Source organism: Bufo gargarizans, chromosome 10 (assembly GCF_014858855.1).
Source record: "Bufo gargarizans isolate SCDJY-AF-19 chromosome 10, ASM1485885v1, whole genome shotgun sequence".
Lineage (NCBI taxonomy): Eukaryota > Metazoa > Chordata > Amphibia > Anura > Bufonidae > Bufo > Bufo gargarizans.
Genome location: NC_058089.1, coordinates 32,077,516 through 32,090,025, shown reverse-complemented (window position 1 = coordinate 32,090,025; position 12,510 = coordinate 32,077,516). Strand labels below are relative to the sequence as shown.

Genomic DNA, 12,510 nt, shown 5'->3' with positions numbered 1-12,510 from the left:
ATCCTTCATTGTTAAAGGGAGGGCAGCATCTCCCTCACATTTCCTTATTACACACACTCTGGAAATGTTTCGAACCTACCTCAACGTCCCCCCAAAAAATTTGTCTTATGGAAAACAGTAAGTAGAAGATGGAGGAGGGGGATGCAGCTGCAGTTTTTTCATCCACGGTTTCAATAAAATAGCATGAAGGGGAGGGAAGCAGCAGGAGAACACACCATAACTCCTGCATCACTCTAAGAAGACCTGTCCCTTAAACAAACGTCGAGAAGGAAAATCTGCATTTAGAGAAACCATCAGGGGGTAGGATAAAGACTCTAAATATAGAGGCGTGTTACAGCAGAGATGGCGTTATGATCATGCAGATTATTACATTTGATGTTCTCTTTGCTCCTGCAGTTTCGGTGTTGTGGGGTATCAAACTACACAGACTGGTTTGAGGTGTATAACACAAGTCGAGTCCCGGATTCCTGTTGCTTGGAGTTCAGTGAGAACTGCGGCTTACACTCTCCTGGGACATGGTGGAAAGCGGTATGTGCCCTGTTATTCATGTCATTTTAAACTTTGTATGGAAGTTCCCACTGAATGACAACCGAGTGACAATGAAAACAATTTTCTTAGTTACAGGTGAAACTTGAAAAATTTGAATATTGTGCAAAAGTTCATTTATTTCAGTAATGCAACTTAAAAGGAGAAACACATGAGATAGACTCATTACATGCAAAGCGAGATATTTCAAGCCTTTATTTGGTATAATTTGGATGATTATGGCTTACAGCTTATGAAACCCCAAAGTCACAATCTCAGAAAATTAGAATATTGTGAAAAGGTTCAAAATTCTTGGCTCAAAGTGTCACACTCTAGTCAGATAATTAATCCATAGCAAATGGTTCCTGAGCCTTTACATTGTCTCTCAGTCTGGTTCAGTAGGAATCACAATCATGGGAAAGACTGCTGACCTGACAGTTGTGCAGAAAACCATCATTGACACCCTCTATAAGGAGGGAAAGCCTCAAAGGTAATTGCAAAAGAAGTTGGATTTTCCCGAAGTTCTGTATCAAAGCACATTAATAGAAAGTTATGTGGAAGGGACAAGTGTAGAAGAAAAAGGTGCATGACCTCAGCTTGGAGAGGATTGTCAACAAAAGGCCATTCAAAAGTGTTGGGGACTTTCACAAGGAGTAGACTGAGGCTGGAGTTAGTGCATCAAGAGCCACCACACACAGACGGATCCTGGACATGGGCTTCAAATGTTGTATTCCTCTTGTCAAGCCTCCCCTGAACAACAAACGTCAGAAGCGTCTTACCTGGGCTAAAGAAAAAAAGAACTGGTCTGTTACTCAGTGGTCCAAAGTCCTCTTTTCTGATAAGAGCAACTTTTGCATCTCATTTGGAAACCAAGGACCTAGAGTCTGGAGGAAGAATGAAGAGGCACACAATGCAAGATGCTTGAAATTCAGTGTGAAGTTTCCACCGTATGTGTTGATTTGGGGAGCCATGTCATCTGCTGGTGTTGGTCCACTGTGCTTAATTATAAGCAGCTGTCTACCAGGAGATTTTGGAGCACTTCATGCTTCCTTCCGCAGACGAGCTTTATGGAGATGGTGACTTCCTTTTCCAGCAGGACTTGGCACCTGCCCACACTGCCAAAAGTACCAAAACCTGCTTCAATGACCATGGTATTACTGTGCTTGATTGGCCAGCAAACTTGCCTGACCTGAACCCCATAGAGAATCTATGGGGCATTGCCAAGAGAAAGATGACAGACATGAGACCGAACAATACAGAAGAGCTGAAGGCTGCTATTGAAGCATCCTGGTCTTCCATAACACCTCAGCAGTGCCATAGGCTGATAGCATCCATGCCACGCCGCATTGAGGGGCCCAAACCAAGTATTGAGGACATATGCATGATTATACTTTTCAGAGGTCCTACATTTTTCTATTTAACATCCTTTTTTTTAATGATTTCATGTAATATTCTAATTTTCTGAGATTGTGACTTTGGGGTTTTCATAAGCGGTAAGCCATAATCATCCACAGTATACAAATAATGGCTTGAAATATCTCGCTTTGCATGTAATGAGTCTATCTCATGTGTTAGTTTCACCTTTTAAGCTGCATTACTGAAAAAAATGAACATTTGCACGATATTAAAAATTTTCGAGATTGACCTGTATATAGCGCTGACATATTCTGCAGCGTTTACAGACATTAGCATAAAGCTGTCCACAATGGCGCTCACAATCTAAGTTCCCTATCAGTAGGCCTTAGGAGTGTGGGAGAACACCCACACAAACACAGGGAGAACATACAAACTCCATGCAGATGTTGTCCTTGTTGACCATGCTACACTCTAATGAATTAAATAATTAATACACCAAAAGTGGTTCTGTAAATTTTTTTAAAATCCAGATTCACACTAGGGGTGTGCACTTCTGAGCTCATGATATTTCCCCCCACTACTTCAACAGGAGAAATGCACCGTTTGTGGAATGTCCCAGTGTCATACCTGTCAGAAAGCAATTCCCGTGTAATTTTTTAAACGTTAAAGGGATTCTGTCACTTGGATTTTGTCTATAGAGCTGCGGACATGCGCTGCTAGATCGCCGCTAGCACATCCGCAATATACATTCCCCTTAGCTATGAATGCTTTTATCTATATATATATATATATATATATAATGTAAATGAGGCAAGTAAGGAGCCGAAGGGGCTGTTACTAACATTTCTGGAGCCCAGCCACGCCCACTGTGAAGGAGCCCAGCACCGTCGCGCATCCTCCGAATTTCCTCCTTGCTCCCCTAGGTTACCAAGTTAGAGCGCCGTAATCTTGCGCATGTGCAAGTACAAGGCATGTCAGTGCCGGCATAGTGTTCTTTCCCTGTGCTGGTATCGGCCTCAGGGAACGAACTGCACATGAGCTAGCTGCGAGATTACGGCGCTCTAACTTTGTGACGTCGGAGAGCAACGAGGAGATTCGGGGGATGCGGAGCGGTGGTGGGCTCCTGAAACATTAGTAACAGCCCCTTGGGCTCCTTAATTGCCTCATTTACATATATATAAAATCGTTTTTTGCCTAAATAAAAGCACTTAGAGCTATGGGGAATGTATATTGTGGATGTGCTAGTGGCGATCTAGCAGCGCATGTCTGCAGCTCTATACCCCAAATCCAGGTGACAGAATCCCTTTAAGCCACACCACTAACGCCACCCAATCCCACAGTCTACTTTGTGCCCCCACTCAGTGATATTGTTCTCTTTTGTGAAACGCGCAGTACGGCCGGCTTTATACATTGTGATGCACTGTTAAAACCCACACAACTTTCTACCACGATGGCTGCGGTTTTGTGATATGATAATTGCCCGGGCAGTTTTTACAAATTAAATATATTTGCTTAACATGTTTCACCTGTAAAAACTGCAATGGCGGTAAACGCATGCTTTTTTTACCGCAACATTTAAACCCGCCCTAATGGCGCCCTTAACCCCTTAAGGACATAGGGCGTACCGGTACGCCCTATTTCCCGAGTCCTTAAGGACCAAGGGCGTACCGGTACGTCCTAACTTAAAATCTTAATTCCGGCGCCGCTGGGGTTAATCGGAACGGGATTTCGGCTGAAATCATTCAGCCGGCATCCCGTAACAACGCAGGGGGGGGGTCATTTGACCCCCCCGTATCGGCGATCGCAGAAAACCGCAGGTCAATTCAGACCTGCGGTTTGCTGCGCTTTTTGCCGTTTCTGATCCCCGCGGTCCCTGACCGCGGGGATCAGAAACTTCAGAGTGCCCGAAATCAATATTGTTAACCCCCCCCTGCACCCCTGCACGATTTGATGGCGGCGGGTGGTGCAGGGGGGGTGTCGCATGCAGTGGGGGCGTTGCGGGAGGCGGGCGGTGCGGCAGGCGGGATCGCGATCCCCCGCCCGCCTCCCATTGCATAATCGTTGGTGTACAGTGGGTATACCAGGGTGCCAGCACATTGCTGGCACCCTGGTATAAACGGCTGACATCGTTGATGCGATGTCAGCCGTTTAACCCTTTCCATACAGCGGTCCGTACGGACCGCTGTATGGAAAAGGTTAACAGTAAGAGGGAGCTCCCTCCCTCTCCGATCGGGGGGCTGCTGTGCCTTTGCAGCCCCCCGATGGGAGAAGGAGAGAGCCCCCAGACAGCCCCCCCAGAACCCCGTCCTTACCCTTGCCCGTCTGCGAAGTTCTGACCATAACTGAGCAGACGGGGAAGGTTCCCATGGCAACAGGACGCCTGATCAGGCGTCCTGCTGTCCATGGTGCTGAACAGATCTGTGCTGAAAGCATAGACCTGTTCAGTGTAAGTAAAATACAGTGCAGAAACCAATATAGGTTCTGTTCTGTATTTTACAGACATCAGACCCACTGGATCTTCAAGAACCAAGTGGGTCTGGGTCAAAAAAATCAAATAAAAAGTGAAAAAAGTTAAGATAAAAAAAAAAAACATTTATCACTGAATAAAAATTAAAAAAATAAAATACACTACACATATTAGGTATCGCCGCGTCCGTAACGACCTGATCTATAAAATGGTCATGTTACTTTCCCCGCACAGTGAACGCCATAAAAATAAAAAAATAAAAACTATGAGAAAATTGAAATTTTGCCCACCTTACTTCCCAAAAAAGGTAATAAAAGTGATCAAAAAAGTCGCATGTACGCCAAAATAGTACCAATCAAACCGTCATCTCATCCCGCAAAAAATGAGACCCTACTCAAGATAATCGCCCAAAAACTGAAAAAACTATGGCTCTTAGACTATGGAAACACTAAAACATGATTTTTTTTGGTTTCAAAAATAAAATCATTGTGTAAAATGTACATAAATAAAAATAAAGTATACATATTAGGTATCGCCGCGTCCGTATCGACCGGCTCTATATAAATATCACATGACCTAACCCCTCAGGTGACCACCGTAAAAAAAAAAAAAAAAACTGTGTAAAAAAAGCAATTTTTTGCCATCTTACGTCACAAAAAGTGTAATAGCAAGCGATCAAAAAGTCATATGCACCCCAAAATAGTGCCAATCAAACTGTCATCTCACCCCGCAAAAAATTAGACCCTACTCAAGATATTCACCCAAAAACTGAAAAAACTATGGCTCTTAGACTATGGAGAAACTAAACAATTTTTTGGTTTTCAAAATGAAGTTATTGTATAAAACTTACATAAATAAAAAAAATTGTATACATATTAGGTATCGCCGCGTCCGTGACAACCTGCTCTATAAAATTACCACGTGATCTAACCTGTCAGATGAATGTTGTAAATAACAAAAAAAAAAACATGCCAAAAAAGCTATTTCTTGTTACCTTGCCGCACAAAAAGTGTAATATAGAGCAACCAAAAATCATATCTACCCTGAACTAGTACCAACAATACTGCCACCCTATTCCGTACTTTCTAAAATGGGGTCACTTTTTTTGGAGTTTCTACTCTAGGGGTGCATCAGGGGGGCTTCAAATGGGACATGGTGTCAAAAAACCAGTCCAGCAAAATCTGCCTTCCAAAAACCGTATGGCATTCCTTTTCTTCTGCACCCTGCCGTGTGCCCGTACAGTAGTTTACGACCACATATGGGGTGTTTCTGTAAACTACAGAATCAGGGCCATAAATAATGAGTTTTGTTTGGCTGTTAACCCTTGCTTTGTTACTGGAAAAAAAATATTAAAATGGAAAATCTGCCAAAAAAGTGAAATTTTGAAATTGTATCTCTATTTTCCATTGAATCTTGTGCAACACCTAAAGGGTTAACAAAGTTTGTAAAATCAGTTTTGAATACCTTGAGGGGTGTAGTTTCTTAGATGGGGTCACTTTTATGGAGTTTCTACTCTAGGGGTGCATCAGGGGGGCTTCAAATGGGACATGGTGTCAAAAAAACTGTCCAGCACAATCTGGCTTCCAAAAACCATACGGCGCACCTTTCACTCTACGCCCCGCTGTGTGGCCGTACAGTAGTTTATGGCCACATATGGGGTGTTTCTGTAAACAGTAGAGTCAGGGCAATAAAGATACAGTCTTGTTTGGCTGTTAACCCTTGCTTTGTTAGTGGAAAAAATGGGTTAAAATGGAAAATTAGGCAAAAAAATGAAATTCTCAAATTTCATCCCCATTTGCCAATAACTCTTGTGCAACACCTAAAGGGTTAACGGAGTTTGTAAAATCAGTTTTGAATACCTTGAGGGGTGTAGTTTCTTAGATGGGGTCACTTTTATGGAGTTTCTACTCTAGGGGTGCATCAGGGGGCTTCAAATGGGACATGGTGTCAAAAAAACTGTCCAGCAAAATCTGGCTTCCAAAAACCATACGGCGCACCTTTCACTCTACGCCCCGCTGTGTGGCCGTACAGTAGTTTATGGCCACATATGGGGTGTTTCTGTAAACAGCAGAGTCAGGGCAATAAAGATACAGTCTTGTTTGGCTGTTAACCCTTGCTTTGTTAGTGGAAAAAATGGGTTAAAATGGAAAATTAGGCAAAAAAATGAAACTCTCAAATTTCATCCCCATTTGCCAATAACTCTTGTGCAACACCTAAAGGGTTAACGGAGTTTGTAAAATCAGTTTTGAATACCTTGAGGGTGTAGTTTATAGAATGGGGTCATTTTTGGGCGGTTTCTATTATGTAAGCCTCGCAAAGTGACTTCAGAGCTGTAGTGGTCCCTAAAAATTGGGTTTTTGTAAATTTCTGAAAAATTTCAAGATTTGCTTCTAAACTTCTAAGCCTTGTAACATCCCCAAAAAATAAAATATCATTCCCAAAATAATTCAAACATGAAGTAGACATATGGGGAATGTTAAGTCATCACAATTTTTTGGGGTATTACTATGTATTACAGAAGTAGAGAAACTGAAACTTTGAAATTTGCTAATTTTTCCAAATTTTTGGTAAATTAGGTATTTTATTATGCAAAAAAATTAATTTTTTTGACTTTTTTTTACTAGTATCATGAAGTACAATATGTGACGAAAAAACAATCTCAGAATGGCCTGGATAAGTCAAAGCGTTTTAAAGTTATCACCACTTAAAGTGACACTGGTCAGATTTGCAAAAAATGGCCTGGTCCTTAAGGTGAAAATGAGCCCGGTCCTTAAGGGGTTAATATAGTAATAGTGCCCCTTTGAGCCCTGTACATTATGATAGTGCCCCCTTTAGCGCCATCCACACAGTAGTGAAGCCCACATAGCGATAAAGTGATACTTCATACTTTTATTAAAATCATAAAAGTACTACTAGTAATACCTAGCCCTGTTCCTATGATGGAGTGGTGGTGGAGCATGCAGTGTCTCCATTCAAAGTCTATGGGACTGACAGAAAGCCAAGTACACTACTCCAGACCCCCATTCAGTTGATTGTGGGGGTCCCTGTAAGGTTATATATTATTATAAAGTTAATAAACATTTTGGACATATTTAAAAGGGTTTTCCAAGATATATATTTTTTTTTTATACTGATGACCTATCCTCTGAATAGCTCATGAGTATCTGATTGGTGGAGGTCCTACATCTGGGACCTCCGCTGATCAGCTGTTTGAGAAGGCACCGCAAGCGCAGATCCACTGGATTAGTAAAAATAATTGTACCGCCGCGGGAGAAGCACCTACTTAATTTGCATGCGCAAAACCGTACACCGCGCGTGCGCACTCAGGGGTATGTAGATTTTTCAGTGCAAAATGTTCCATCAGATCTCCCTACCCCTGAGTGCGCACACGCGGACACATCATCTGGAGCAGTTCAGCCTCACCGCAGAGCTGAGTGCAGGATATTGGGGACACCACATAGCAGAGGTGATTGCAGGATATTGGGGTGGTGGGGTCATCACATAGCAGAGCTGAGTGCGGTCCCTGAGTGCACACAGCGCGGTATACCGTTTCGCACATGCAAATGAAGAAGGTGCGTCTCCCACGGCGGTGCAATTATTTTTACCAATCCAGTGGATCCTGTGCTTGCCACACACCCTCCTCCAGCTGATTCCTGTGATGGCCGCGTCACTTCGGGGTATAGCATTCTGACAAGGTATAGGAATCTGGCCGAACACCTGCACTTTATCCTATAGTGTAAAGGCACAGGCCACTGCTGATGGATTGCAGGGTGGTCATAACCCCTGGAAACGAGCAGTGTATAATGTGATGGAAAAATGAATCCAGCCAGCAAAGGAGGCAATATGGACAATCACAATACATTAGTAAGTGCCTTGTATTAACGTTCTCTACAAGATAAATGCCACTTGCTGAAGTGACAACCCCTTTAAATGGCCCAATGTAGCATTCCTTCTCCACAATTGCCTGCTCGTCAGTGAAGGAGACCACTGTATGTACATGCAACAATCTCCTCCACAGTATGGGGAGGAGTGAACGCTAATGCCATTGATCGTCCCCATACAGAAGAGTGTTGTTTAGACACCACAATCTGCTGCTGGCAAACTGATAATTTAGGTGCCTGCACCAACAATCTTATTACCCGACGAACAAGTGTTTCTCTGGTTCTTCGGGTAATCGGCGGCACCTTTACACCAGCAGATTATTGCTAACAAGCGTACGTACGAATGTTCATTGGCTATAATCTGCTAGAACATCAGGCAGTGTACAGGGCCCTTTAGCAAGGCTTGACACTATAAATGAGACCTGATGCTGGTGTAGATGTCTACACTCACAGATGTGCTCTGCTTTATTTCAGCCTTGTTATGAAACAGTGAAGATCTGGCTACATGAGAACCTTCTGGCGGTTGGGATCTTTGGACTCTGCACTGCTCTTGTACAGGTCAGTGCCGAACATGTCTTGGGCTCTTAAAATTTGAGCAGCTCTATTAGATATTTCAATTGAAGTCCATTCCAGCAGCAACATCTTTCCAATGGCCTTGTATTCTCTATAGACAAGTTTAACTGCAGTTCCAGACCCGCAGTATGAAGGATATGACCTACCCAGGATATGAGACAGGAATGAAAGTGAATATGGAGGCAGAATAGTGTAAAATTTATGAAGCAGGCAGCTATTCTAGCATGGAGCTTGATGGCAAATACTGGCCATAAATTGACTCATAATAGCCATTTTTAATAGGTTCATATTATACTGTGGGTACATTTTCGCAGAACACCTGCACACTTCTCTTAAACACACAAGGCAGACAAATGTCATAGTACACAAAAAAGAAAAACATACAGAAGCTAATTTTGCATACTGTATCCTTTAAAAATGTTGTTGGCTCCTAAGCAAGTGTCAGTAATGTCACTTGCTAATTGTCTCAGAACACAAAAATGTGTTACCTGCATTCAGGCGACATGTACTGTGTGACTAAATGCAAGGGCAGTAAAGCAGAAGAGCTTGGTAAGGTTTGTTCCATCGATGGGCTGGTGTTCCCATGGGCCAGTCTTGATCCACTGTGCACTGATGCACCTAATTTATTAAAGGGGTTCTCCGGGAATGATTTAAAACGGCTGTCAGCAACCTGTCCTAGAAAGTAAATGTAGCTGGTGTAGGCTTGAACTACAACGTACACCAGTGTCTGGGGTAATTTATAGTAAATTCGGCAGGCCCACCCACCTCTTTTATCCATTATCAAAATAATGCTTCCTGTTTTTAACAAAGTGTCAGCCATATATTACATGACCTCTTTAAAGTGGGAGGGAGCTCCAAAGTTACGTTAAGGTGACTCCTTTATAAATGGTTCTAAACACTTTTTTGATAAGCAGAGATATCTTCCAAGAAAGAGAAACATCTCACCATCACGGCCTCTTGGAAGTATCTCCCTATGAGTCAAGATCCGACTTTCAAGCCTTGGGATTTGACCAGGGAATACAGGCAGGCCAGATATCCATCTGTAGACAACTGTTTCAGGGTGTTTGCCCCTTATCAGAATGGAGTAGGATTCTGGCTGGCCCGATGGTTCGCTTTCTTGGGAGATACCTCTTTGCATATTCATTTCCCATGGAGCATTGCCAGTAAGTCTCTGTCTTTGAGGAGATTCAGCACCCTGCCTAAGCTGCTTCCATTGCATCATACTGAGCATACCGCCATGAAAGATAGTGGTCCCAAAATATAACCAAACCTTTCTTGTGAAAATGCAGTCGTCTAATCAGGATTTTTACAAGAAAGGTATGGTTAGGTTCTCTATATAGCGGTATGCTAACTTTGAAATCTTGGAGGTGACTTGCTTTAAAATTAAATGCTAGAAAATATCACAGTAAATGTTATGATTAAGATGGCAGTAAAGTTGGTGACATCATACTATATAAAAGAATAGGAATCACAGTCATACTTTTTGAGGTCTAATACAATCTACCTGGCTACAATTTTGGCTACAAACTGAAAATGAATGATGTGCTCTGATTACAATGACAGAACATCTTGTTCCTCTTCTAGTACTGAGATTTTTCTTTCTTTGCTTCTGTAGATTCTTGGACTTACATTTGCCATGACCATGTACTGCCAGATGGCAAAAACCGACACATACTACGCCTGAGACATCCACCCCGTCATCTCCCTGCTCTCCTTACTGAGATGTACCCGGGAAGAACCTATTTGGTTTTCAAAGCAGATCTTCCTTCGTTCTGTTCTTCCTCCTTTTTTGAAACCACCACAGACAGCCTCGAAAAGCACAAGAGCCCTCTGAAACATGACAACTTTCTCCAGGCATGGAGGACCGGCAGCGGGTGGGGAAGTGGACAACTCTTAACAACTCTGAGTACGGTGGAGGAACATGTGGTCTATGGAAGCCAAGACTTGGGGGGAGGGTCTTCTGTGCTTTTTTGGGGGACAGCAGTGGGTTTTATACTGTTCACCACATGATCAATGGAAGCACATCTTTGACTGTTCTCTCCAACTGAAACTGTACTACATAAGAACTGTTCTGCCTTTAGTGCTTACCGTCTGGTTAACCAAAAAGTCTACTAGCTATCACATTACTGGGATTTACATTTATACTGACTTTGGGTCTATATTCAGAAGGTCCTGGTACATTACCATAAATTGTGAAATCCATCCAACATATACTAAGATTGGGGAATAAGTCATGTTCTACAAAAATGTGTCATTTAGCGCCAAACCACCCGATAATACAATTAATGTGAACATTTTCCAGTAACTTAAAAACTGCCAGATAATTAACTCAAAGTCACAGCCACACGGCTCTCAGTGCTTTGAACTCAAAAGGAAAAGTATTAGGTTGCAGTTCTCCACCTTCGGTGAACCATAGTATAGATGTAGTCTACCATTGCTTTCAGATTATTGGCATTTAAGAATAATTTTCTTTAGAGCCAAATCATTGTAATTGGTCGCCCAGCGTAGCCTAATTCTTACCGGCCAGGCAGACACTATATAGCAGCATTATTCCTGTGTGTAAAGGTACAATAGGGGAAAGTTGTCTTTTTAACTACATCCACAGCTTACTGCGCTATGCAGTAAAATGTGTGGAAATGTACATTTAGGATACATACGATGTCACTTAGGCAACCTAAAGACATATTTCTGTATGTCCCAGTGAAAGAGCCAGTTGGGTGGACCATACCATCTGCTGCCTTCCTCTACATCAGTATTTGAGATTTGGTTTTCGTCTTTCTCAACCCACTTATGTTATAGTCAGCAACGAGCAAATTTCATGAACTTGGAAAGGCTTTTCTGCCCATCGTTGGCACGTTCATAGGAGGTCTGTAAGACGTCAGCAATCTTGGGGGCTGCTAGATTTGTATATAGAATTAATGTCTAGCTAAAGGAGACCTCCGTACACAGATGGTTACAGGAACTGGTGGAAAGACTATGCATTTTGTTGCCGAGACTCTTCTTTAGTGTCTGCCACGCATTGCTCTGTACCTCTAGCAGAGCGTCACACTTCATGTCACCTCTCCCAGTAGGATACTTGGAAGTGACACCAGACGGCACTATCCGAACACACAGGCAGCTAATGAGATTCCCCTTCCTTCTCAATGTTTCCATTCATACTAAAGCACTTGTGGTTCAGTTTATAACCAGGCACAACCCTGCCTCACCCCGCAAGCAAAACCGTAGATCACTGCTCCCTGTATGAGGGGTAGGGCTTAACATTGGACATCGATCCCTTTACCCATATTGTGAGTTCAGTGATGACTGCTTTCTGGTAAGGTCCCTGCAGACTCTCACTATGTTTCCCTCTTTCAGTGTATATACTTATATACATAATTTATGCAAGAAGTATAGTGAAAATTTGTTCTAATAAAAATGTTTATCAGACGCTGTGTGTGTGCATTGAGTATATGGACGGACGGCCTCTCTGGCCGCTGTAGAGTTATCAAGCCAAGAGTTGATTTCCATTTTCAGGGACTTCTACTCAACACTTGGTAAGCCGTGTCTCCATTGTATATATACAGTGAATGCTCTGCTAGTTTCCATATAGCGGTGGTGTAAGGCAGATGATTGGAAAGGAACATTTGTACGAATGCTCGTTCCCCAAAAACTGCCCCCAGTAGGTGAAAGTGATCAGCGGATAAACCAGAAAAAACTCCTCTGTTGGCC

The 12,510-nt window shown here is 42.7% G+C and overlaps 1 protein-coding gene across 3 annotated transcripts in view; it reads left to right on the top strand.

Annotated features, from left to right (window-relative positions):
• Positions 1 to 12,243, top strand: part of TSPAN4 (tetraspanin 4) — a 603,434-nt gene extending 591,191 nt beyond the window's left edge. For 2 of the 3 annotated variants that reach the window (XM_044269835.1, XM_044269836.1), the window contains 3 exons: positions 397 to 528; positions 8,704 to 8,787; positions 10,418 to 12,242. In XM_044269835.1, coding sequence (XP_044125770.1) covers positions 397 to 528; positions 8,704 to 8,787; positions 10,418 to 10,486 — 285 coding nt within the window. In that variant the 3' untranslated portion in view covers positions 10,487 to 12,242. Of the gene's footprint in view, positions 1 to 396; positions 529 to 8,703; positions 8,788 to 10,417 lie in introns of all 3 variants that reach the window. The other variant, XM_044269834.1, reaches the window with a different exon arrangement.
• Positions 12,244 to 12,510: the final 267 nt, after the last annotated feature.